This window comes from Talpa occidentalis, unplaced genomic scaffold (assembly GCF_014898055.3).
Source record: "Talpa occidentalis isolate TD23 unplaced genomic scaffold, MPIMG_talOcc4v2.1 talOcc4.16, whole genome shotgun sequence".
In the NCBI taxonomy this organism is placed as follows: Eukaryota; Metazoa; Chordata; class Mammalia; order Eulipotyphla; family Talpidae; genus Talpa; species Talpa occidentalis.
In genome coordinates, this window is record NW_023601653.1 from 75,540,750 (window position 1) to 75,568,740 (window position 27,991).

A 27,991-nucleotide genomic window follows, 5' to 3' on the forward strand; every position below is an offset into this window, starting at 1 on the left:
TGATACAGGGTCACGGCTTTTTTTCTTTTAAAGATGGATCTGGTGACTGGAATTCCATGTCATCTTTCTAGCATAAATCACATCTATTACCTATCGTTTTCAATATATGTTTACTTAAGATTGAGTAGGAACATCAAAATGCTTGTAAAATAGTGATTAAAGAGTAGTTGCAGATTTTTATGATTTCCCCCAATCTCCTACAGCTGTTCTCTCACCCATTTTGATAAAATCTTTTTTTTTTTTTTTTTAGTAAGGTAGCTTTAAAGCAGCTTCTCAAAGCATTTAATCCAGCTCTCATAGAAGTATCACATCTAAAAAAATAAAGAAGTATCAAGTCTCCTTGCATAATAATATTTCAATGATGCCTATAATTTTAAATTATGTAATTTCAATGACAAAGACACCTTTCATAAAACGACTGGGAGATTGGGAGAAAAATAACTGTGTCTTGATAAGCACAAAAACTGGTGCAAGTACACTGTAAAGAAGTCCGTTAGCTGCATGTGTGCAGCTTCCTGTGAGTGCACTTGGCATGTTCCAGATGCAGGCTGCCAGAGGCCACTTCATTCAACACATCATTTCAGGGGAGGTTGGTTAAGGGTGTTTCTACTGGGCCTTCCTGGTGGCACAAAGGTTAAAGTCTCAGCGCTATCAAGGTATCGCCAGTCACTGCAGCATGAGTTTGATACCCGACCAGGGAGCTGAGCTACATGGCGCAGCAGACCCCTCCTGTCTCGCCCACTCCTCCCCTCAGCAGTGTATTTCAGTAGATCCTCCTGTTCTGCTCTGTCTCTGGTGATTGCTCTCACTGCCATCCCCCAGCACCTCTGGCCTGTACCCCAGCTCTTACATGCATAAATAAATAAAATAAATTTTTTAAAAAAAGTGTTTCTACCATACATTGCCTTTTTTTAGTTTTTTACTAAATCATCTAGAATCATACAATGGAATCAAAAAGAGCAATTTTTTTTTTTAAAGATTTATTTATTTATTTTTTTATTTATACAAGCACTGGGTATAGTCAGAAGCGCGGGAGGGTAAGAGAATTCACCAGAGCCAGAGCGGGGAGCAGAACAGGCAGACTGATGAAATACACTGCTGAGGGGAGCAGCGGGCAGCAGGAGAGGTCTGCGCGCCATGTGGGACCCTCCTCTGGGGGCCAGGGAGCAGCTGGGGATCGAACCGGCGCTGCAGAGGCCGTGGGCAGATTCGCAACCCAGCGCTCAACCTCTGCGCCACCGGGGAGGCCCAAGAGCAATAATATTTTTATGAGAAACTTGTAATTTAAAATAAATGTGACCTATAGATTGTCATACCATCTATTATGTATTTTTAAGTTTTCATATATTGTCTTAAAATTAGCTATAACATCTGATATCCTGGATTCCAGGTATTTATCCTCAGCATCTACCATATTAGACTTACAGGGAGTCCACTTGTTATAGGGCAAGTTGAAGGGCACCCTGGGACACCCCTTACTTTAATTGCCTTCATGACTAACTATAGAAATGACTAAATGTTAGAAGACAGTTAGGCCTCTGGTTTGTCATACTCACCAAGGACATACAGGGATGCTTGGGGTTCATAGCAAGCTAGTGTTCTCAACAATCCAGCCCTCAAGACTAGATGCAGTACGGTTCATATAGTTTATCTCATGTGGCACTCAATAAGGTTATTACCAGCAGAATCACAATTAGCAGGATGAGGCCATTCTGCGTGTGAATCTCAGCCATCCACCTCAGGGCCCCAGATTCAGTCAAGTGAGTAAATCCCAGATGGAGGACAAGTAGGTATTTTTTCAGACAGCGACTTAGTTTCCTTTCTTTAGCATGTATAGGTTATTCTACATAACCAATAGTATTCCTCCAACTCAATAGGAGGTTTGACTGTCATACATATCCTTCCCTAATAGGCCAATATGTGGCCCAAGACCACTCTGTTACCCATTATAATGCAAGCAAAAGCACTCAGACATGCTTTCTTCAAGATTTATGCCATTTCATTGACTGTTGTAGCTAGAGTTAAGGATAGATTCCTGGTTATTATCTGGGGCCATAAACTCCAATACCAGATATTAGTACTTGATCTGCTGTATAGTAGTAGCAGGAGTCAGTGTATCCTGCCTTCTTTGCCTGAGGAGCCAACAGAATGTAGCCCAAGGGTGGTGTCATTGACTCTTAGGAATACTGTCCAGAAAAGGGTTGGCAAACAGTAGGCCTTGTAGTTTTAGGTTTAATTCATTAAGGAACATCTACAAGTCTGCAGCAAAAGCCAGTTCCCGAAGCTAGTCATTATTTGATAATATTGGTTGAATGTTCTTTTTCAGAAAAATTTCAGTTTCATTCTTGAGTTCAAAAGTTGCAATAAAACCTTACCACTTTTTAGCCATTAAATTCCTGTGTGATAAGTGTATCAGGATATTCAACTTCTTTTTCTGACAAAAGTTCTTGGAACTGACAGTGATTAAGTTTATGATAGTAAATGTTTACTGTTGAAACTCCAGGTTCATTAACACACAGTAGATCCAAGTATCTTCACAGTACCTACTGATGAATACTATTATGAATAAGCCACCAATTTAAGTTACTTATCCTTTTACAGTCTTTAAATTTGTCCAACTAATAAAGTTTTTTTCTAGTGTACACATATTTTGCCACCATCACTAACACATCTTAGATTCTACTTCAGGTTATAGTAAATTAGTGCTTTCTCAATGTCTTTGAAAATATTCTCACCTGTAATTATTTTGTGCAGACTGTGCCAATTCTTCAGTCACTTCAAACTCGGCATTGACTCCTTGAATAAACAACAGCTGAGCAGTTTCAGACATCTGTCATTGAATCAAGAGCCAAGGAAAACCACTCAAAATGTTTGCTTTGTATTTCATTTGACTATTGATATTCTTCCCATTGTCCTCAACTCACTGAGCACCTGTTCTCTCCAAAAGACTAATAATCTTAAACATTTATTTTTTTCTGGACACATTTCTTCAGTTACTGCAATTGAATATGATTTAAGTAACTCAGCATCAATAAATGGCTTTCCAGGTGAATGATAGAGCCATTTAGAAACTTACTTGGTTGCAGCCTCATTTTCATTTTTTATTTTTATGAAGAAATTCTACGATGAGATGTTTCATTTTAAATTTTCCAATTTTTCTGACTATTGCTTTCCTGTGATTTTTTGAATATTGTGATGAGTGCTTTATAGTGTGGTAATGTTAATGTATATTGTGTTCTGAGAACACAACTATAATGTCACTGCGTGATAAACACATACTTTGCCATCTAATTTGATAATAAAATAATCTGTACTCCATTGTACCTTAAAAAGCAGGATATTAAAAAAAAGGATATTCAAAGTCCACTTTTCTTGTTTTGACATAATGTGTATACATAGGGAAATAAAAGTTGTGGTATGGCAGTATGTGTGGTAGTTGAAGTGTTGTGTAGCTGTGGTTACATCTCTACAGTTTGTAGTGTGCTGAGCAGCAGTGTGAAGCCCTGAGAGTGCCACACACAGTCTGCCACTGATGCTGCCATTGCAGCTCACATCAGCCTAAGATCATCTGTGAATGAATGAGAGTGGCTGTTGGCACTGAATTTCCTATATTTAATGTCACAAAAAACTTTTTTTTTTTTGAAATTTACATTTCAAAAATATAGAAACCATTCTTAGGTCAGGGACTGTATAAAAACATGTAGTGGGACAAATTTTACCCAAGGATCAGAGTTTCCTGACCCCTGATATGGAATATCAGCGTAAGAAACATTTATTACTTTTCGCCTCATCATTTTTTTTTAAAGATTTATTTTTTTAATTTATGCATTACACCTCTGGGGTGTAGGCCAGAGGATTGAAGGTTGAGAGGATTCACCAGAGACAGAGTGGGGAGCAGAACAGGCAGATCAACTGAAATACACTGCTGAGGGGAGCAGCGGGCGAGACAGGAGAGGTCTGTTGCGCCATGTGGGTCAGCTCCCTGGCCAGGATTAAACTCATGCTGCAGTGGCTGGCAAAAGCTTCTGAGGGCTGAGATTTTAACCCCTGCACCACCAGGGAGGCCCCTTTCTCATCATTATTGAGAAACATATTCCATTATACACAAAACTAAATGCTATTTCTTTTTGGTATTACTACAAAATCTGTCTCTTTGTCCCTCTAATCTGTAATCATATTTTTTATGAAAATATTTTATATTGGTAACATATATTTGAAAATGTTTAGGAAAGTGAAAAAAATTAAAAAATAAGAAAAAATCCTGTCACTAAAATTATGAAGTGTTAATATTATTTCAAAACATTTTTTATCAGTCCATATAAATTTGAATTTATGGTTTACAAAAATAGGATCCTATATATGCCATTTTGTAATGTTTTAAAAATTAATAATGTATTTGATCGCCTGTCCATGTCAATAAATAAATATCTACAGTCTCCTACTCTAGGACATTTAGTACAGTTAACTAGTATTTACTGGTAAAAGTTCATCAGCCTTCTTTGGAGTAGGTACATAATAATCCTTCAACTACTCTACAAATTCCTTAAAACTTTTATTTCTAGTTTCATTTACTTTTCCAAAACCTTTTCCTTACTAGTTAGAGCCTGGTAGGTTTAGAAAAACACTGTTTAGTGGAACTTTTCATAATGATGATAATGTTATTATCTGTCCAGTATTGCAATCACAAGTCACACATGGCAATTGATTTCTTGAAGTGTGACTCTGGTGTGATAGAGGCACTGAATTTTTAAGATAGCTGCATATTAATTGGCTGGTAGGTGCAATATTAAATACATAAGTAGGCTAGTAGGTACAATATTAAATACACAAGTCTAGAAGTCAGTTTTATTTTTATCTTCTTCTGTAAGCCAATCCCTATTTTCATAGTAATTTGTTAACAATACTACCTGCTACCCAGCCTTGAAACATAAGTTATATGTTTAGCTCTTATCTCTGCTTTCTGCCTTCTTTCTTTGTTTTTGTTTTTTAAGATTTTACTTTTCTGCATGCAAGAACTGGGGTACAGGCCAGAGGTCCGGCAGTGGGGGTGAGAGGATTCACCAGAGTCAGAGTGGGGACCAGAACAGGCAGATTGACTGAAATACACTGTTGAGGGGAGCAGTGGGCAAGTCAGGAGAGGTCTGTGCTATGTGGGTTGTTCCCTGGCCGGGGATCAAACTCGTGCTGCAGTGGCTGTGGTTAGCTTCATAGGTTGTGTCTTAACCCCTTGCACCACCAGGAAGCCCCTGCCTTCTTTCATTGTCAGCTATTACCAGTTGCCCCAATATTGTGACTATTCTCTCATATTTTTATAGACCCTTTCTCATTATTGCAAATGTGTCCTAATTCTTCTTCACTTTATGTCTTTTCCATCATACATTTTGCATGCTACTACACAAAGATTGTGCTTCCTAGCATTGCTTCTTTTTTTATTTTATTTTTTTTAAGATTTACTTATTTATGCATACAAGAACTGGGGTACGGGCCAGAGGTGTGGGGGTTGAGAGGATTCACCAGAGGCAGAGTGGAGAACAGAACAGGCAGATTGACTGAAATACACTGCTGAGGGGAGCAGCAAGCAAGACAGGAGAGATCTGCCGTGCCATGTCGGTAGCTCCCGGGCCAGGGATCGAACTCACGCTGCAGTGGCTGTGGGAAGCTTCATAGGTTGCGTCTTAATCCCTTGCGCCACCAGGGAAGTCCCTAGCATTGCTTCTTGCTTTGAGAACCCCCAGTTGATCCCTTTTCCCTAAGGCTGCACTACTAAACTTTAATACATTTTCATGATCTGGTCCCATTGCCTGTTGTGTCCTTTTTTTTTTTTTAAAGATTTATTTATGCCTACAAGAGCTGGGGTACAGGCCAGAGATGTGGGAGGGATGAGAGGATTCACCAGAGACACAGTGGGGAGCAGGCAGACTGACTGAAATACACTGCTGAGGGAGCAGCGGGCAACACAGGAGAGGTCTACTGCGCCATGTGGTTTCTCCCCGGCCGGCCAGGGATTGAACTCGTGCCGCAGAGGCTGTGGATTGCTTCGTAGTGCAGTGCTTAACTCCTTGCACCACCAGGGAGGCCACCTATTGTGTCTTATCTGTTTTGCTTTGAACTTTAAACAAACCATGCTTATTCCTATCTGTATCTTTTTCTTTCAAGTTGAACTACTACAGAATGGTAGACTTTTGGTAGTCTATCGTTGGTTGTAGTGATTACTGCTTCATTGGTAGTGACTGCTAAGGCTTACCCATATCTAATTCTTCCATCCTTCCTGGGCCTATGGTAAAATTGCATTTAGGCAGGGCCATGTGACTGTTCAGTCTTAGCCAATGAAATATGAGTGGATGTGATTTGTTGTACTTAGAGGTGGTAGCCAGTATGCTTTCTCCCTGTGTGTGTGTGTGGATATGCAGGGGAGGGACATATGTTCCTTATGCCATAGTTACAATAAGACATGACTATGTCTTGACTATGTGGAGCAGTCTCCTGCCTGCAGCATGTTAGATTTGTACATCAGGGGGAAGTGCACCTTTGAGTTTACTTGCTGAAATTTCTGGCTTTATTTGTTATTGCAGCATAGACTAACCTTTTCTAATTAACATATATCACAAATAGACATGGTAGGGTGACCAACTTTGCCCAGAGCAGCCTCATTAAGATGTCAGATAAAAAGTTGACTCTTAAATTTAGACTATTGATCTATTTGAATTAATTTTTGTAGTGGTGGGAAGGGTCCAGGTTCATTCTGATGATAGGAATATCCAGTTGTCCCAGCACCATTTATTGAAAAGGCTTTTTGCCCCATTGAATGGCACTGGTACTTTTTAAAAAAGTCAATTAACCTTAAATATGTGGATTTATTTCTGGTCTTTCCATTAGATTCCATTGATCTGTATGTTTGTTCTTATATTATCACCACACTATCTCTATTACTGTAGCTTTCTAGTAAGTTTTGAAATTGTGAAGTATGAGCCTGTGAGTCTTCCAGCTTGGTTCTTTTTCAAAATTGCTGTGACAGTTCTCTGTCTCTTATAATTCTGTTATGATTTTTTTATTTTCCTTTTCTGGAAAAAAGGTAGTTGGAATTTTGATAAGGGTTTACATGGACTCTGTAGATCAATTTGGGGAGTAGTGCCATCTCAAATCAACTTTCCAAGACAGACTCTTATAACCCCATCCCAAATGGTGATTTAGAATCCATTAGCTGGAGGTGTGTACTGTTCATGTTTATGTCAGTCTGCCGGGAATGCCAGATGTTTGGTTCTCATCACTATGAAACCAGACTTTGAGTGAGTGCATGATAGATTTTCCATGCATTCATCTTCTTCAAATCTCTCCTCCCTCAAATGTGTCTCCCAGTCTGCAGGATACAGGGTAGGGGTGGGAGGTGGGGTTGGTAACGTTAGAACTTGAAAGCTGTCACTGTGATTGACTATTTTGGAATTTGTTGTTTTTAAATCTCTCTTACTGGTATCATTTGGGATATTTTTCTTTGCTAGTGAATGAATAATTGACACATTTGTTGGCTGTTCAGTACATGGTTTGAATTTGATTATAATTACTTGGATTGTCAGGACTAATTGCCTATGTTCTTATTAAAACAAAGATCATGGAGGGGCCTCCCGGTGGCGCAGCGGTTGAGCGCTGGGTTGCGAAGCTGCCCACAGCCTCCGTGGCGCCGGTTCGATCCCCGCTGCTCCCGGCCCCGGAGGAGGATCCCACATGGTGCGCAGACCTCTCCTGCCACCCGCTGCTCCCCTCAGCAGTGTGCTTCGGTCCTTCTGCCTGTTCTGCTCCCCGCTCTGGCTCTGGTGAATTCTCTCATCTTCCTGCGCTTCTGACTGTACCCAGTGCATGTATAAACAAAACAAACAAACAAATATAATAAATAAATAAATAAATAAAACATGCCTCTATTAAAAAAAAAATAAAAAAAAAAAAAAAAAAAAAAAAAAAAAAAAAAAAAAAAAAAACAAAGATCATGGAGCCCTATTTCAGACCTGCTGAAGAAGTGGTGCATCCCAAAACCTGGGGGTCTGTATTTTTAATATACTTTCTAGGTTCTGCAGCTTGAGGAACCATAGATTTAGAAAGCAGTGTGTTCTAGAAGATTTAGCCCAATACTATTGTTCTAAACTTGTTGATCCAGTATTCACATTGCAAGCCCTTGAGTCTATTTCAGGACCAGAATATAACCATTGCTAACTTTTTATTGGACCCTGAGATGGGTGAAATTTAGTGTGTTAAAAGTCTGTTTATCTTTAAAATAGTTCTCTCTGGGTTTGTAGTGTAGGATTTAGCCTGCATTGGTGCTACTGCATATCTCTATGCTTTTGAAACTCTGGGTGGAGTGTTGTATAAATGAAAACCACTGAGTCTGTCTATATCATTGATTAGCTAAATAAATAGCCTTTTGTGTTCTGACAGCAGTAGACTTTTTCTGGTTAAGGTTTTCCACATGGCTTATTATCAAGTATGACAACTTGTCGTGTGTAATCAGCATCACATTAGTCTCATGAGAATAGATAATTCTTTAATCAGCTGCTTTTCTTTAATCTGGCGAGGTGAGGCATATGGTGACCAAGCCATTATTTTCATGTACTTTGTGTCATGGTGGTGATAATGGTGGTGGTGTGAATGAGTGTGGGAGTGCATTTATTTTAGGTATGTAGATTTTTCAAAAAGAGGCAGATGGTAGATAAAACATTCATGTATTCCTGTGTTTCACTGTACATCAAAAATTATAATCATGTTCTAGAATTCAGTAATACTTTTACTCACCAGAAAATCTGCTTTTTAAATTGTTTCTGTGTGATTTCTCTGAGCCTGGGCAATTCATTGAAATCCCATATTCATATAATGAGGGAGGATCACCCTGTGATAAAGATTCAAAAGAATTATTTTTTTCCTCCATAACTAGAAACTACTATTTTCTTTTATGTAGAACATTCTTCTATAAAAGGTACTTTTTTCACTTAGAACTGTATATCATAGGGCACAGAGAAATACAGTAGAAGTTACAGTGTTTGGTTTCAGAACACTGTCTCTTAATATAATTCTGGATAAAAGGTAAAGTAATGGCAATAAAGTACCAATGTTAAAAAAATAGTTAACTGGGCCTCCCTGGTGGCACAGGGGTTAAAGTCTCAGCGCTATCAAGCTGTTGCCAGCCACTGCACCAGGAGTTCCATCCTCAACCAGGGAGCTGACCCACATGGTTCAACAGACCTCTCCTATCCCCCCTCACCCCCGGTGCTCCCCTCAGCAGTGTATTGCAGTAGATTCACTTGTTCTGCTCTCCACTCTGTTTCTGGTGGATCTTCTCATCCCTCAAACCTCTGGCCTGCACCCCAGTTCTTGTATGCATAAATAAGTAAAATAAATCTTAAAAAAATAATTAACACTGGGCCTCCCTGGTGGCACAAGGGGTTAAGCACTGCACTATGAAGCAATCTACAGCCTCTGCAGCATGAGTTCGATCCCCAGCCAGCCAGGGAGCAACCCACATGGCGCAGCAGACCTTTCCCGTTTCACCCGCTGCTCCCCTCAGCAGTGTATTTCAGCCAGTCTGCCTGTTCTGTTTCCCACTCTATCTCTGGTGAATCCTCTTAGCCCCTGCACCTCTGGCCTGTACCCCAGCTCTTGTATGCATAAATAAACAAATCTTAAAAAAAAAACAACAACCCAGTCCCCAAAAGACAAATACTGTATAATTCCACTTACATAAAGTACTTAGAGGATTCAGAATCATAGACTGAAATTAGAATGGTGTTTACCAGGGACTAGAAGGAGGGAACGGGGAGTTACTGTTCCATAGCTATAGAATTTCAGCTTCACACAATGAAGAGAGTTCTAGAGGTGGATATTGGGATGGTTGTACAACCTTTTGAATGCGTTTGATACCACTGAACTCCATACTTTAAAATGGTAAATTTCATGTTGTTAACCACAGTTCACAAATTGAGGAAGAAAAGCCTATCTGTAAAGTTAGACTTTTATGCTTTATGAGAATATATAAAGATGAATCTTCTTCCTAGGATACATTATCTTCACATTTTGCATAATAGATTGTGTCTGTTTAATGAAGCAGTTTAAAGTTTTTAGATATGTCGTTTCATATAAGGCATTTATGTAGGCAGAAATGATAAGTGAAATGTCATTAAACAAAATAAAGGTTTATCATGACATTGAGGGTATCCTTTGTGTTAAACTTCACTGGGAAATAGGATTATATATTTTCCACAAAAATTATTTTAAGGATGTGGATTTTATCTTGGCTAGTCTCAGCTCAGAAGGTGTTTCATCAATGATGTAAAATTTTTTTTAAAAATTATTTAAAAAAAAAAGGTATTTCATGAGGCCTAAGGGAAAATTCTTTTTGTCAACTTTAAAAGTTGAAAACTGGTCAGAGAATCTGTGATATATAGAAACATTTAACCTTTTACTTTTCAAAGGTATTTTATTTTTTATTTTTAAATTATGGTTTTAGGAGGTTTTTTTTTAAGATTTATTTATATGTACAAGTACTGGGGTATAGGCCAGAGGTTTGGGGGGGCGGTGAGAGGAGTCACCAGAGACAGAATGGGGAACAGAACAGGCAGATTGACTGAAATACACTGCTGAGGGGAGCAGCGGGCGAGACAGGAGAGGACTGCTGTGCCTTGTGGGTAGCTCCCTGCCCTGCTGGGAATCGAACTCTTGCTGCAGTGACTGCGGATAGCTTCATAGATTGTGTCTTAACCTCTTGTGTTACCAGGGAGGCCCCTCAAAGGTATTTTAAAGGCCCATAGATAATCAAGTTTCTTGGCTTAAAGAAGTTAACCTTTGAATTCAGAATTATATGCTTGCAAAAATTGAAGACAAAAACAGCTCCCTTTGTTTTTAAAATGTGTCAGTGGCAGAAAACAGTGACATGAACAGCTGGAAAAGTACTGGATGTGTATCTGTAAATATATTCTGAATGGGAAGGGTGAGGGATGTCATATTTGGATTCAGTTTTTCCGATGACATGATGAAGCTCTACTCCAGTATCTCAGGCAGGAGAGATTAGTAAATTGTCAAGTATCTAGCCTGATTTTCTCCTTCAGATTCTTCTTTGTTCTCCTTTCTATGCTAGAGACCAAGACTCGCCTATTCCTCTTACTGCACGAGAACAGCTTGTGCCCAGTGCCTTTAGTGTATTCATAGTTTTCTTTGAAGGGTGTCTTTTTTGGATCGTAATAAGCCTTCTTTTGGGCTGCAGATTTCATGAAGAACTGAAGGTAAGGCCACGGATTTCAGTGTCCGAAGATACCACTGATCTACCCACCTGTCAGGTTTCCTTTACTTTTTAAGTATGTCCAAAATAATTCTGAGATATTTTCTTCCTGGCCATTGAATCAAGATGAGATGGGTACAGTCAGAATTCATGGCTTGTTTTCAGACTGACCTGAGTGCTACTCAGTGAGCTTCTCCACAGTAGTTATTGTAACCTTCCCAAGCCTCAGTATCCTCATCTTTAAATGGAAATGTCATTTCATCCCTGAAGATGTTGACATGAACATTAAATAAAGTAACACATATGAAAGACATGTTTAGCACAGCACCTGTTAAAAGACAGGAGACTTGTAAATGCTTGCTTTCTTCCTGCCCCACTAGATTTCCCCATATATGAATTGCTTGAGGAATTGGACAAATTTTATTCATTTTTGTGCTAGTTAGATGCTTAGCACAATAGCCAAAAATAGCAGGTATGCAGTAAATGTTTTCTTCAGTGATTGAGTGAATAAATAGATCTGCAAATTGGTGGTCTAAACTGTATTCTTTCTCCTTTTGTTGGGATTCTTGCAAAGAGGCGGATAGCTGATGGCAGGGCCTTTCCCCTACACCTAGGTAGGGACTTCATTGTCACTTGCAACCATTTATTTACCTCAATACTTTGGCTGAATTGAAAACTTTTCTTTATCTACAGTTTGGTTAGTAAGTATCTGATTTAACAACTTCTGAGTTAGCCCTCCCTGAGGGTAAGTCTCAGTGCTATCACTGGTAGGACCTGAGTTCAATCTCTGGCCAGGGAGCTAACCCACATGGCGCAGCAGACCTCTCCTGTCTTGCCTGCTCTTCCCTTAGCACTGTATTTCAGTAAACCTTCCTGTTCTGCTCCCCACTCTGACTCTGGTAAATCCTTTCATACCCCTGCCCTGCCACCTCTGGCCTACACCCCAGTTCTACACACAAGAAACCAACAACTTCTGAGTGTTAAGATAAGCTTGTATGTAAGCTTTATTGTATTCAGTTTTCATAAATGATTTTTAAGAATACAAGAAGAAATGAAACATTCCTAGAATGGCCCATTATCCTGACGTCCTTCAGCTAAAAGTTAAACTATATTATTGGTGTAATTGCAACTCTGACTTATGTCCCAGGAATCTGATTTTTGCTGAGTGTTTCCATTGGTTTGACTCATTTAAACAAAATTTATTGTTAAAATAGAAGTCTTTTTCTGGGCCTCCCATGGTGGCGCAGGCAGTTGAGCTCCGCACTGTGAAGCTGTCTGCAGCCTCTACAGCACCGGTTCGATCTCAGCCAACCGATGAGGGTCCCACATGGCGCAGCAGACCTTTCCTGTTGTACCCGCTGCTCCCCTTGGCAGTGTATTTCATCAGTCTGACTGTTCTGTTCCCCGCTCTGTCTCTGGTGAATCCTCTCACCCTCACGTGGATCTGGCCTGTACCCCGATTCTTGAATAAATAAATAAATCTTTAAAAAAAAATAGAAGTCTTTTTCTATAGTGCTGAAATAATCCAAAACAAGAAAAATGTATTCACTTAAGAAAGTGTGTTTTCACAGTGTAGTAAGACCTTAAATTTACTATGTAAGCTTTTTAAAGGATATATGCTGTTACACCCCCAAATCTGCCAACTTTTAACCTTCATGAGAACTTTAATTTTTTTAAAAGATTTTATTTATTTTTGCATAGGCCAGAGGTAGGGGGAATGAAAGGATTCACCAGAGAGAGTGGGGAACAGAACAGGCAGATTGACTGAAATACACTGCTGAGGGGAGCAGCGGGCGAGACAGGAGAGGTCTGCTGTGCCATGTGGGTTTCTCCCTGGCCGGCTGGGGAGCCAACTCATGCTGCAGAGGCTGTGGATTGCTTCATAGTGCTGTGCTTAACCCCTTGTGCCACCAGGGAGGCCCCAAACTAACTCTTGACTTATTTCCCTGTAACTTTTTAGGGCTGATTAATAACCATTGCATATTGTCAGATTGCCCAATAACAAAAGCATAGTACTTTATTATTCAAAGAGTGTGATTTTATGTAGAAGGCCAGGAAGGGAAAGGAGAATTAGCTGAAAATTAATAAAGTTTTAAAACCAACGGCTCATGAAGGTCCTTGAGAGAATCGTGATTGCCTTCTTGGTGAACCTTCTGGGATGAGGGGCCATTATTTTATTTAAGTTCTCTAAGGGACCATAATCCAAAAAATGTTCTAAGAATGTCTGTGATTAGGAGATTATTGTTTTAGAGAAGTCCTTGACTTTTGGGTGTTTGATTTTAGATAGCCAGCACTTTCAAGCAGGAGAGGCCATGTAGTATAGTGGTGGAGAGCCCACACCTTGAAACTAGAATGCTTGGGATTGTTTCTGAGCTCCGCCACTTCTGTCTAGGCGTCCTCAGTCAGTTCCCTTCCCTGTGTCTCAAATTTTTTTTTTTAAAGATATTTATTTATTTATTTATTTATACAAGCACTGGGTACAATCAGAAGCGCGGGAGGGTGAGAGAATTCAGAGCCAGAGCGGGGAGCAGAGCAGGCAGAAGGACCGAAGTACACTGCTGAGGGGAGCAGCAGGTGGCAGGAGAGGTCTGCGTGCCATGCGGGACCCTCCTCTGTTGGCCGGGGAGCAACCGGGGATCGAACCGGCGCTGCAGAGGCCGCGGGCAGCTTCGCAACCCAGCGCTCAACCGCTGCACCACCGGGGAGGCCCTGTGTCTCAATTTTTTGATCTACAAAGTAGGAATAATAGTATCTCTCAAAGAGGATCATTAGGAGGATTTAATAAATACAAACCATACACAAAGTACATTTGGCACTGAGTATTGACCATTATGCATCTGTACCACTAAACTGACTTGTTATTTGAATTTGAACTGTCATGTGTGAAACCATGAGGATAATTTCCTTCAAGCTTCAGCAGTATCTTCCTTTTGTATATTAGTGCCTGCACAGTTATCTTACTTGCAGTTATTCCTTTATTTCTTAAATTAGTGGAAAAATTGAAGTGTCAGTAATAAGGATGACACTGATGGTGAGCATAACTCTTATAAATCTAATATGACTAAGACAAATCTTTATGCCCAAAGTAGTGAACAATTACCTTCAGTTGTATGCTTTGTGGATTATAATTAACTTATTATTATTATTTTAAGATTTATTTATTTACTACTTATACAAGCACTGGGTACAGTCAGAAGCGTGGGAGGGTGAGAGAATTCACCAGAGCCAGAGCAGGGAGCAGAACAGACAGACTGACAAAGTACACTGCTGAGGGGGGCAGTGGGCGGCAGGAGAGGTCTGCGCACCATGTAGGACCCTCACCCGGTGGCCGGGGATTGAACCAGCACTGCAGAGGCTGCGGGCAGCTTCGCAACCCAGCACTCAACCGCTGCACCACCAGGGAGGACCTTATTATTAATTGCAAATATTAATTACTCAGATATGAAAAAATTAAACTCACAAAACATGCATAAAATACTAGAGCTATTTCATTTACAAATGTGCCCTTCAACAGATGAATAGATAGAGAAGTTGTAGAATATATACTCAATGGATTACTACACAGCTGTGAAGAAAGATGAAATGGTGGCATTTGGGACAAAGTGGATGGGCCTCTAGGTGATTATGTTGAATGAAATAAGTCAAAAGGTGAAAGATATAAATTGGTTTCACTCATCTGTGCAAAGACTCCAAAACATGCATATAAAAGAAGAGTAGGAATAAATCTTGAACTCAATAAAAAGAATATAATGGTTATCAGAGAGAATGGGAGAGGAAGGAAGGAGTAGGGGAGACAGATGGGGTATGGGCACAGCTGGTTTGGTAGAAGGTGAAGAAAACAATTGTGCCCAGAAGTGAGATGCAATTAGGGATCTGTATAATTTAAATGGGGGGTGGGGTGGGGTGGGGTGGGAAGAGTGGGTGGCAATGGCAGGGTTGGGCACCTTTCACCACCACTAAAATGGCAATGACACAAAATTCTTCTATTTGGCTCTATTGTATTCAGTTTTCATAAATAGTTTTTAAGAATACAAGGAGATGCTCTCATGCGTGTTAATACCAGTCTTTCCCCAATCTCCTTTTGAATTGATGTGTTTCTAAAGGTTCTGCTCTTTCCTCCATCCCTGTAAAAAACAACTCAAAGGGGAGATGTATTCTTTTATTACCATATTTTTCTCTCAATTAGATAGGCCCACATGCTTCTAAGACCAAAAAAAAAAAAAAAAAATACATTGCAAAAACTTAACCTTCTATCTCCCTAGCCTTAATGTTTTGGCATTGTTTTCTTAGTAGTTAAATACCACCATACTCTAGTAGCTTCTCTCTCCCTCTTTTAATCGTAAACTTATTTGTTGGTTTCAGGGGTTCAACCAGATGTAGCTTCTCAATCTCTGGGTCAAGAAGTTTTATTAAAAGTTAAAACTGAAATAGAAGAAGAGCTAAAATCCTTGGACAAAGAAATTTCTGAAGGTCTGTTTATTCTTATTTTCTTAGTTAAAGTAAAATTATGTTTGGTGTGATTTACTGTTGGTTAAGGTATCCTTTTTCCTGGGATATTTATTTGTGAAGTTTCCCAACTACATCCAACAGTTAATTATAGCATTAAGTAATAGAGTAAATGATCATGTCATGGTACTTTTTACTGATTTATATTCGGTATCTTTATAATTAATAGCAACATTAAAGGGGAAAAAGTAATCTGCTTTTGTTTTTGCATGCATATATGCTATAGATAGCTGTAATGTTAATGTACATGTAATTTATTCTCTTGTATCTTTTTTTTGAAATTCCATAACATTGGTTTATAATCCTGAATATGATTTAGGGATATAGATTCACATTATGTGTGTTATCAGTGTACATGTAATTTTATAGCCACATATTTTTCACTTAACATTGTACCTCATAAACTTTAAAATAATATCATTGTGCTAACTGCATAAAATCCCATCATAAATATTCACTCAAACATTCCCTTATTGAGGAGAACATTTAGGTTATTGTTTTGCCTCCCATAAAGTAGCACTGCATTGAACAACTTGTCCAATGTTTTTTTTACAGCTTTATAGAGATGTATTTCTCATGTCTTAAAGTTTGCCCATTTAAAGTGCATAGCTTTGGGCCTCCCCCGGTGGCCCAGCGGTTGAGCAACACCGGGGAGGCCCTTGAATAGAAATTTTAAAATAATATAGAAAACTACTTTTGGTCTTTATTTTCCTTCACTAGCATATTTAATTGATTAATGTTCCAGTTCTATTCTAAGCCTTCGTTCATATTCTAATAACAGTACTTATATGTGATAAAATTGGAAAAAGGAAAAAAAGAGCAAGAAAAAGCTGAAATACACACAATGTTAAACCCCATATTATCCAAAATAGATGGTTAAAGTGGATATTGTCGAGCTTGCTCAGACAACAAAATATTTGTAAATTTTAAAGCCATTTGCATCTTTCTTAGAGGCAAACAATTAAAAAAAGTTATACTTGGGCCTCCCCGGTGGTGCAGCAGTTGAGCACTGGGCTGCGAAGCTGCCCGCAGCCTCTGCAGCGCCGGTTTGATCTCTGGCTGCTCCCCGGCCACCAGAGGAGGGTCCCGCATGGCGCGCAGACCTCTCCTGCCGCCCGCTGCTCCCCTCAGCAGTGTACTTCGGTCCTTCTGCCTGCTCTGCTCCCCTCTCTGGCTCTGGTGAATTCTCTCACACACCCCCCCTCCCCCCGCGCTTCTGACTGTACCCAGTGCTTGTATAAATAAATAAATAAACAAACAAATAAATAAATAAATCTTTAAAAAACATAAAAATAAAAAAGTTATACTTAATAGTAAAATTTGCAGCCTTCTAGGAGCTACCTTTAGATTAATACAATAAATATTTTGTGGAGGTTATTGACAACTCCTGGGTGTGGGAATAAACCACTTGCTTTACTGGAATTCTGTGCCCTGTGTCCTGTTGGTACCCTAGAGCAAACAATGATTCTGCTTGCTTTTCCTGCACTTCGGGAAGGACTAAGTCCATATAACATGGAATAACAAAGCAGATGAGAGGCTGAATTTTGAACTAAGGAGGGATAGACTATGATTGCTTCTTACATATGAAAATTAGTAAGTTGAGGGCCTCCCCAGTGGCACAGCGGTTGAGTGCTGGGTTGCGAAGCTGCCCGCGGCCGGCCTCTGCGGCGCCGGTTCGATTCCCGGCTGCTTCCCGGCCACCGGAGGAGGGTCCCACATGGCGCGCAGACCTCTCCTGCCGCCCGCTGCTCCCCTCAGCAGTGTACTTCGGTCCTTCTGCCTGCTCTGCACCCCGCTCTGACTCTGGTGAATTCTCTCACCCTCCCGCGCTTCTGACTGTACCCAGTGCTTGTATAAACCAAAAACCAAACAAACAAATAAATATAAATAAGACATGCCTCTAGAAAATTAAAAAAAAAAAAAAAAAGAAAATTAGTAAGTTGAAAGTTCATTTTAAAAAAGGAATGATAGTATTTGACTCAGCTCAAGGTGGGATAGACACTTTTTAATTTAGGACCTATCAATGTTGGTGTCCAGGACAAATTAATATCCCATGATTATTTGATCTTTTCAAGTGGCTTGAAACTACTGGCTTGTTCTCAAGAGTAGCTGTTTTAATTTCTTGAATTTTTATAGCACAATTTTTGATACTGCTTACTAAATTAGGTTTTTCTTCTGCTCTGTCTTCAGCCTTCACCAGCACAGGCTTTGACCGTCACACTTCTCCAGTATTTAGCCCTGCTAACCCAGAAAGCTCAGTAGAGGACTGCTTGGCTCATCTGGGAGAAAAAGTGTCTCAGGAACTGAAAGAGCCCCTGCATAAAGCCTTGCAAAAGCTCCTCAGCCAGTGAGTTACGTTGCTGAGTGGGGACGTGCGTCTCTAAGTAGTCTCTGGAGCTCGTGCAGCACTGGATTGGTTAATGGATAAGGCTTTGTTCTAGGAGAATGTTATCACTTCTTTTCTCAAAATACTTCTCTTCACTTTTTTCTTTTGCTTTCCTAAAGCGTCCCTATTTATGTTTCCAGTGACAATTTTTGATTGACAAATCAAAATCACATCCAAAGCAGTAATTTAACTGTTCCAGCCTGAATGTGATCATTTGTATTGACTTGTTGAGCAATCAGGTTTCAACAACTGCTTTCACTGACTTGTAACTATAGCTATTTTACTTGTCCTGACCACTTTTACCACCATTTCCTCCAGTGCCAATATGAATATAGTGGCTAGGATTTTATCATTGTTATGTGGCATTAACATTATATCTGTATTTTAAGTATCAGAAATGTTGCTGAACTTTGGGGTTGCATATCTGCCCATGGATCTGCTTCCATATTCTTAAGAGTGAGAACTTCGCTCCTAACTGTGGTCCTGACTGTTAAGTTAAAAACAAGAAACAGACTATAAATTATTTAAAATGTATAAATGCTATTAAAATGGAACCAAGTCATTTATTAAAAAGCATAAAAATTAACTTTCCCTAATTTTTTTGTTAAGACTCATTAGGAATTAGTATGAATTCAAAAAGATACTTGTTTTAATGAAGAGTAACAGTTATCTAAAACAGGATGATGTAAATCAAACAATCATGCTGTATGCCTTAAATTTATACAGTAATGTATGTCAATTATTTTTCAATAAAACTGAAAAAAAAAAAAAGACCAACGAAAAATGAAGACTGTCAAGGATGACTTCATCACACAAATGGCGTGTGAGCACTGTACTAAGGAGTCTTTTGTTCCTTGATCTATACCATAACCAGGTGGAAGAAAGAATACCATGCAAATGGTTTAGCAAGTACAAGGATGTGGACTGTGACACCACATGGTCTGTCCAGAAAATCTGGAATAGTTCTATGTAGTAGTATCAATTATAGTGAAAGTGGCCACATGAAACTGAAATGTACCTTGAAGGGCAATCTAAAGGACATTCCTCCTACCAAACTTAAAGGATTTGTAAACTATCTGATAAAAGGAGGAGAGACCACCAAAGGTATTTAAGTAGGAGTATCAGATTTGAGTTCTACAACTCTGATGGCAGCATTGTATTGGATTGAAGTAGTGAGAGACTGAAGATGTTTAAGAAGTTGATATTAATCAACAGGTCTTGGTAACTTAGTTGGGTCTTTAAAGTAATAAAGAGAAAAGAATAAAAAAAAAAAGAAAGAATCCAAACCAGGATGAGGACTGTTCCTTTACAGGGCTAAGATTAAGATGCCACATTACAGTTGTACAGTGGTAATTCCTTACTCTCCCATAGGCAGTGTTTGTATTTTACCATTTGTTAGAAGGAAGCAGGGTTTAAGGAGAATTCAATGTGTTTTTGCATATTCTGGTGACATGAGCTAGTATAAAAACAGGAAACAGTGAAATGAAAATTGTATTTGTATTTGCTTAACTATAACTGTAGAAAAGTTTACAAATGACTGTGGAGAGATTATGAGTTTCTGGAGATAAAACATCTAAACAGGAAATTTCAGTTTACTGCAGTGGCATCCAAGTGTTCTGTGGGACTTTAGGGGGCCCTGAAAGGTGAGGGATGGGGTGAGTGGGTGGGGCTGGTTCTGGCCTCTCCGATTTTTAAAACCAGGACAGCCATAGTTTCATGTGTTTTACGTTTTGAAGTTTCTTGTGCGATCTGAAGAAATCTGCTTTGCCAAGACAATAAACAAGTAAACAAAAACTTGTAAAAGTTGTTGGGACCGGGAGTAAAGTAACTGAGCAGTATGAGGCATAACTTCTGTTTCCAGCTTTGAAGTGAGCCATTAACTTTGAACAGACCATTTCACTCCAAGTTTCAGTTACTCTGTTAATTTTGACTTTACTGGGATATTATAAGGTCTCTGAATTATGATAATATGTAGTATTTTTTTAGTATTGTTTTTGGAGTTCTTTTCATATTTATAGGAAAAAATTGATATCTTTTCACTGCAAAGTAAATTATATTAAAAAAAATTGCTGTCTTGGATCAATATTTGTTTTTTTCCCCCACAAACCCCAAATACTGATGCAGTTATTTTTCAAATTGGTACCTCTGTTGTATTTCAAAGTCAGACATCTTATGAATACCTTTTTTCTAGAAATTGAAATTGAAAATTGTTAAGCTCTGTTACTAATGCCTGGAAAATAACTCATGGTTGATGAACTAGAGATATCATACAGGTTGATGCATTGTCTATTAAGGTAGAAAATACTTCCTGCTCAACAATTTTGTTAAAGTGGAAATTAATCATCAACTGTTTGTGTAGGTGAGCATCAGCAGTTTCAAAGATTCCCCTCCCCCCAGATCTCTTTTTTCTTTACTCTGTTCAAATAGCTCATTAAGTAGTGCTGGTTATTAAGCTACTTACTTTTCTATGTATTAGATTTTTTGGAATATTTTAATCTGCTGGATCTCTTATGTGCATGTATGTGTGGACATGTAATGTTTCAAATCATGTTTCATTCTGAAGGATGCTAAAGTACTTTTAGCCTGATAGACAAACTACCAATAAGGACTCCTGTGACCCACAGCTGCATCAGACAGTTCAGGAAAGGAAGTGAAGGGACTGGTATACGCAAATAAAACTTCAGGGAGTATATAGGTAGGTAGACTGTATAGTTTTGCTGAAGTTCAAGTTTTCCAACCACCTTGTATTTAGCCCAAGGATTGTAAAAAAATCCCAGACCACTTTAATGGAATATTATCAGGAAAATATATAACATCTCATTCAAAAGGTAATCCTTGGTATCTTATCTCCTTTTAGTATCACTATAGTGTTGTTATATTGACTTGTATAAAAGAATGAAATTTGTGATCAGAATTGTTTTCTGAACTATCTAGACCAGCACTGTCCAGTAATTATAATGCTAATCACATATATGTAAAATTTTCACATGCTAGTCACATATATTAAAATTTTCTAACAGTTACATAAAAAATAAAATAATATAATGATATATTTACCCAATATGTTAAAAATATAGTTTTAACATGTACTCAATATGAAAATGAGATATTTTACTTCTTTTTTGTTGCTAATTATTTTATTTCTGAAATCCAATATGTACATTTACATTTTCAGTTCATCACTAGTCATTACATTTTAATTGGTCCTTAGCCACATGTGGCATCTATATATTATCATGGCATGTATCCAAAGCCTAACTTCAAATAGGACAATGTGGACTTTGGTATCAGATCTAACTGAGTGTGAATTCCTCCGTTGCTGCTTTCCAGCTATTGGGACAGACTGAAAGCTCTTTTGAGCTTGTTTCCTAATATACAAAATGATATATAATATAAAATATAAATATAAAACTATAAAGCCTAACAGTAGGCTACCAATCTCAAATATTAAATATTTAAATTAATCTTAAATATTCGCAGAACAAAGAGGTCACAGACCAGAGTGATCAGAACAGAAAATGCCTTTGGAATGAATTTTAAAATTCCATAAAAGCAAGACTCGTTGTCCCTCTCTTTTACAAATATGTTTATATTTTCCCAAAAAGCGTGGGGATTAAATTTTATTATATCTAATATTTAAGCTATTGAAGCCTTCATGTGTTACTTGCTACCAAGTGTTGTTTTCTTGATATTGTTAATTTATGTCTAGGGTGAAACCAAGGCATAGAATATTAAGTACTTTGAGTCCCTCAATAAATCAGTTGAGTGTTGTCATCACTCAAGGATTTGTTTTTGTTTCCATATCTAGACTAAAACTTACATGGAAATAATCAGAAAAGCTTATCTCTATCCCCTCCAGGATTTTATGTCATAAGACTCTTAGTTAAAAATAGCGCTCCATTCATTGGCCTTGTTTATTCCAACTTCTTATATCTCCTTAATTTGAAGAGTCTTCCAGTGACATATCTTAAAATATTTTAGACTTTTAAAAAGTTTAAATTGTACTTTTAATTTTATTGATGAGATAATTTTTGTTTTTATTTGATTTTATATTAATAAGTGTGTGTTTATTTGCAACACAGAAATCTTTGATAAGTTTCAAGCAGTTAAGAAAATTAATACTTATCATTATTTTCCTATGTTATTAACTGCTTTCCCAGCTTAGTAGCATGAATCTCATTGTCTAGAGAATGCTTGAAGAAAAATGCATACCGATTAAATGTCACATCTCATCAAAACAATATGTTAAATAATCCTTGTTACTTTAGCAAAAATTTCAACAGCAGAGTGGTATCTGTATATTTATTTATTCATTTGGAAATTTAGAATTTTCCTTCTTTGTGACATAGACTTTTAAAAAAATCTCTGCAGGCCAGTGACATATCAGGCATATCGGGAATGTACTCTGGAGACCACAGTTCATGCCAGCGGCTGGAATAAGGTATTAACCAAACTACCTTTTATTTTACAAGATTTTAGTGTGTTAATTATAAGGGCAATATGAATTTCTAGCATCATATAAGAAAAACCTACTAGAGCTTATTATTCAATGCATAAGTCCAATTGTATTAAGTACATTTTTAAAATTAATTTTTGGGTTAGTACTGCAAGGTTCTGCTTGGGTGAAAAATGTGTGTCCCAAATATAACCCTTCTTTCCTGAATTCCCCGTCATTTCTTAATTTTTCTGTGTTAGACATGACTTTTATCTCCAGGTGGTTTTTTGTTAACGTGTATGTCTTGGGGCTTCATTTAGGAGACAGCTTCTTCTGATTCTCTTAAACGAATAGCATTTGTGTTATATAGCTCATGAAGTATCTCATGTCACATCTCATTTGATCATCACAACTGTTCTTTGCAGAAGGCAGAATAGATTTTATTGGCATTTGTTATTTATATAATTAGGTTCCGTGAATAGAGAAAAAGAACGACTTGTCTAGGACTTCTTGACTAGTAAATATTGGAACAAACACTAAAGCTAAGATCTTATAATTCTAGCTTCAGTGCTTTTCCATTGTGCCATACCCTTATCCATTATCTTATTATCTACTTATCACCTCAAAAAGACAGAGTCTGAGGGGATGCAGTATAGGGTAACTCAATTATGAGGAAAAAGTATGGCCATTACTGATTTAATGCTAGGGATGAAAAAGTTTAGTAGAATTATTTTTCAAATAGCCAGCTCTATTTAGAATGGCTTTTGATATGTTAGGCCATGTGATCTTATGTACCTAATTGATATATGTTGTTTTGCTTAATGCAGACTTTGGAGGTATTATAGCATAATGAGCATTATAGTCTTTGTAATCAGACTTGTTTCAAATTCCAGCTTTGCCAAGGACTAGGTGTGTGTCTTTTGACAGTTTAATTAAACTCTTTAAATCTTAGGTTTTTTTACTATGTGAAATGGGGTTGATAATAGTAACCTTATACGTTTTTCTGGAATTTTAAATGACATATATGATATGTCTGTGATATGTCTAGACATATATATGTCTGGCACCATAGTTAGTACTTAATAAACAGCTGCTATTATGTTAGCTTTAACACATGGGAGGACCTTGTTCCCATGTCACTATTATAGAATTTTACTGTTATTTAGCTATAAATAATTTGTAAAAATATTTTACTATTTGTTTCATTTGTTTTCTTGGAATAAAGAAACAAATCATAAGGACATTTGAAAGATTTTATAAATAAAATAGATTTGGTTATATTTCTCAATATAGCCAACAAATACGTAGATATATATAATATTACTAGCCTTCTCCTGTTTTATGTTTGCCTTACTGTCTAGTGATTGTTATAATCAACACTTATATGCCCCCTTCCCTCTGTAGGGTTAGCATACAAAAATCTGGGTAAACTTCAGTATTCACTCTCTCTTCACTCTTCTTTTTGTTCCATTCCCTCCTTCATTTTAGTTCCTCATCTGGACCAACTGTTGATCTTCAAGGCTGTGGCTTGAGTACCTCATATAAATGAGATGTGCCAAGTAGACTATTACTTGCTCTGCCTCCTCTCACTGCCAGTCAAACTCAGTTTGACTAATATGAAGCAGCTAGCTCATGTCTTACATTTCATGTGAAGGTTTGCAAAATTCTTATATAAGGTTGTTATATGACTATAGCTGCTGGCAGGTAAATGAAGTTAAGTGAAATGTTCATCAGTGAGAAGAGAAAAAAATGTTTACAAAGCCTGCCAGGTTAGGGGTGAATTAGATATCAGTCATTTCATCTGTAAAGAGATTTATTTATTTTATTTAAATATTTATTTTTTACTGTCCCTATAAAGGGATTTTAAAAGCATTGTGGAATATAAATATATCAAAAGAAGTGGAGGTAAAAGCTGGTCGTAAACTTATATTAATAGTATGATCTTTTAAAGGAGTGCACATTTATAAATGCAGACTATATAGTATGTCTAGAAATAATTGAAATATGTGTCGAACATTATATAATATGTAGTAGTTATCACAGGATTACAGGTGATTTTCTTTTTCCTCATGAAGTTTATTTTTTCCTATGTACTTAACTGCTTATAGGAAAATAAGAAGAAAGTGACTATCCCAGAAAAAAAACTAGCTAGAAAGTTAGTAAGGAACTACATGATGTTCATAGTATGCTAAACTCACTTTAGAAAATGATAGCAAAGATAAATGAAATTTTTGCCTCACTTAAATTTTAGTGACATGTTAGATCACTAATCTTTTGAAATATTTGTTATTAAACTTTCTAGAATACACAAAACAGAGAGAATAGTTTAGCAAACTCCATGAATATGCATCTTTCAGATTCAACAGTTACTGGTATATGGCTGATCATGTTTCATCTATTCCCCATACACCTTTCCTACTAGATTATTTTGAAGCAAACCCTAGACATCATATCATTTCATTCATAAATGCATTAGTATGTTTTTCCAAGGGTAATGAATTCCTTTTTTTTAAACCACCTGATAATACCAATATCACATCTCAAAATATTAACAGTAATTCTAATATTGTCACATCGTTCAGTATTCAGATTTTCCCAGTTATCTCATAAATGCATTTTTATAAGGTGATTTTTTTAGATCAAGACTCATTTGATAGGTTGAGATTGCATTTGGTTGAGATCTCGAGCCTCTCTCTTTTTTTTAAATTGAATTATAATTCTCTAATTTACTTATGAGTTATTCATCCAGTAATTTTCCTTCCTCCTGGATTTTATTGACTGCCTCAGTGAGATGTCATTTAGCGTGTGTGTTAGTATCTATATTTCCTTTTCCTTGGTAGGTAGATCTAGAAACCTAATCAGATTTAGATTGGTGATGTTCTCTATTTTCTGTTGCATCATAGTAGATGATATATAATGCCCTGTTGTCTCTGAAATTTTATTTTGAAGCTGATGGGTCAAACCTAATCAGTGAATTAAATGCAGATCAATTTTGTGGGGTGTGACTTCTACTAGAAGGTACAGAAAGTATAGAAGGGTTAAATAGTATATAGAGTGCTGAAATATGTAATTCATTATTACGAAATATCCATTCTATTGAAAGGGACCCTGGAAGCTATAAATTGATATAGTTCATTTCTATACCAGGCAGTTTCATATAGGATAACTTGGTTAACTAAGTCTAACCTACTGAAGAAAGAGGCCACATGGTCCATATGAGGAGACAGCAGTGGAGGTAGTCCTTTTTGATGGCCAAAAGAACCTTTCCACTGCAGAACTTATTAAAGAAAAAAGTAATTTATATGCATTGTGGGGATTACTCTTAACCAGTACAGAATGGTTTACAGAAAAGAATTCAAAGATTAAGATTATTTGGTTACTTTTTAGTTCTGGAGATATGAACAGTGGGACCTTCTAGGAAGGGGACTTGGGGACCTAGTTTTGTTTTAGCAATTAAAAATAAACGTAAAATGGAAGATGAAGCATAAAAAGTATTTCCAAGGTCTTGGAGAGCTGTTGTAGAGCTAACTCATAAACCTTTGCAGGTGATTATAAAAATTATTTAAAGGCAATCTACCAGTTAAGCTGGTAGTAGTCATTTAATGTGTGAGGAATATAGGGGGCAGAGGGGAATGAATTACCGAACATAAAATTACAAGAGTATTATCAATCAAATAGAGAAAGTTAGTCCTGTAAAATTTAATTTCTGCTCTCTGGTTACTGGCGAAGATTCAGAAAAGAAAAACTTAAATGATCAAAGTCATGAAGAAATTACCATATGAAGAACAGACTAAAAGTTGAATAGATTTCAGCCTAAAAATATAGTGGTTGAGAGGGAATATGATAAAAGACTAAAAGGCAGTAGTGAGAGAGGATTACAGATTTATCTCTAGTAAAATTTGAGCATCTACTTTTTGATACATGAAAGAAGGTAACTTTGGAACAAATGAAATTATAATTTTATATAGCAAATACAAAATGTTTGCAGTTCATTTCCCAAAGAGTCTATAGAGCCTAAACATGAATAACATTAAAATGTTGCATATTAGTAGATTAGTAGATTGACAAACTTTCACTTACTGTTCCTGCTAAGACAAAATCCTGGGGCTAGGTGAAAGTTTTGAGGGGGACAGGGGGAATTTGGTTTTAGTAGTATGGCAGATTTCCTAGCTGTGGAAAAAAGACTCATTTCATGTGTTTATTTATGCCTACAAGAACTGGGGTATAAGCCAGAGGTGCGGGGGTGAGAGGATTCACCAGAGACAGTGGGGAGCAGAATAGGCAGATCTATTGAAATATACTGCTGAGGGGAGCAGCAGGCGAGGCAGAAGTCTGCTGCGCCATGTGGGTAGCTCCCTGGCTGGCGGGGGATTGAACTCGTGCTTCAGTGGCTGGCAATAGCTTGATAGCACTGTCTTTAACTCCTGCACCACCAGGGAGACCCCCATTTCATATTCTTTAAAGACCTCAACCTCTTCATGAGTATTCAGAAGTTTTTAATATCTTCTGGACTACAGTTCTTTTTAGGATATAAAAAAATGAGGATACATAGTTACTGTATTTCTTTCAGATTTTGGTATAGATTCCTGCAGGGCTGCTTAAAAACCAAAGAATATTATTATGAACATAAAGTCATTGTCTTTTCTGTTTGTAATATCTCAGTTGTAATATCTCAGTTATTACCTTGGCAATTCAGTAACAAGGAATCAGACTTGGCTTAATTTCCTTTAGCTTTCCTTTTCCAGTCGTGTGGAGACCTTTTTTATGTTTTATACGGAAGAGATTGCACCCAGATGGTTATACTTAGTTTTTTCAATATGCTGTTATTTTTTAGAAGGCAAATGACCCTAGTTTATGTCATATATTTAATGACTTTTACAAGATTTTAAAAGTCCTAATTTTCAGATAGGTATTAAAAGCACATGGTACAAAACACAAAATGTACAGAAAGATATAACGTTGAAAGTATTTTCTCATCCTTATTGCAGGCTGCTTAGTTTCCTCTCATCAGACAACCACTATTACTAGGGGCTTTTTTGTATATTTTTCCAGGTATACTATAGGATTATGCAAACGTGTATATGTCATGCTTTTTATTTATTTTTTGATGACACTATTGTACAACACTGCATTATCTTGCTCTTTTCACTTAAAGTAAATCTTGATGTTTGGGCACTGAACAATTTGATTCTTTTGAAACTGTGATGTTGTCAGAATTTATTTAACTGGACCCTGCTGGATTGTTTCCATTCTTTTGCTTATAAATAATGCTTCTATGAACTTCCGTATACATATGTTGTTTCTCTGTCTCTCACATACACACACACACGAACCCATTTTTTTCATATAGTACTTATTTCTGCCACCTAATGAAACATAAGCAAAAATTCTAGTAGGGGGTCAACGTTTA

At 37.4% G+C, this 27,991-nt stretch overlaps 1 protein-coding gene across 9 annotated transcripts in view; it reads left to right on the forward strand.

Moving 5' to 3' along the window:
• Window positions 1-27,991, forward strand: part of BCL2L13 (BCL2 like 13) — a 64,940-nt gene that overhangs the window by 10,327 nt on the left and 26,622 nt on the right. For 4 of the 9 annotated variants that reach the window (XM_037514628.2, XM_054696581.1, XM_054696582.1 and 1 more), the window contains exons 3-5: window positions 15,617-15,724; window positions 17,951-18,107; window positions 22,518-22,587. In XM_037514628.2, the coding sequence (XP_037370525.1) occupies window positions 15,617-15,724; window positions 17,951-18,107; window positions 22,518-22,587 (335 nt within the window). Of the gene's footprint in view, window positions 1-15,616; window positions 15,725-17,950; window positions 18,108-20,709; window positions 20,842-22,517; window positions 22,588-24,069; window positions 24,236-27,991 lie in introns of those variants that run through there. The other 5 variants (XR_005125838.2, XR_005125839.2, XM_054696583.1 and 2 more) reach the window with 5 other exon arrangements.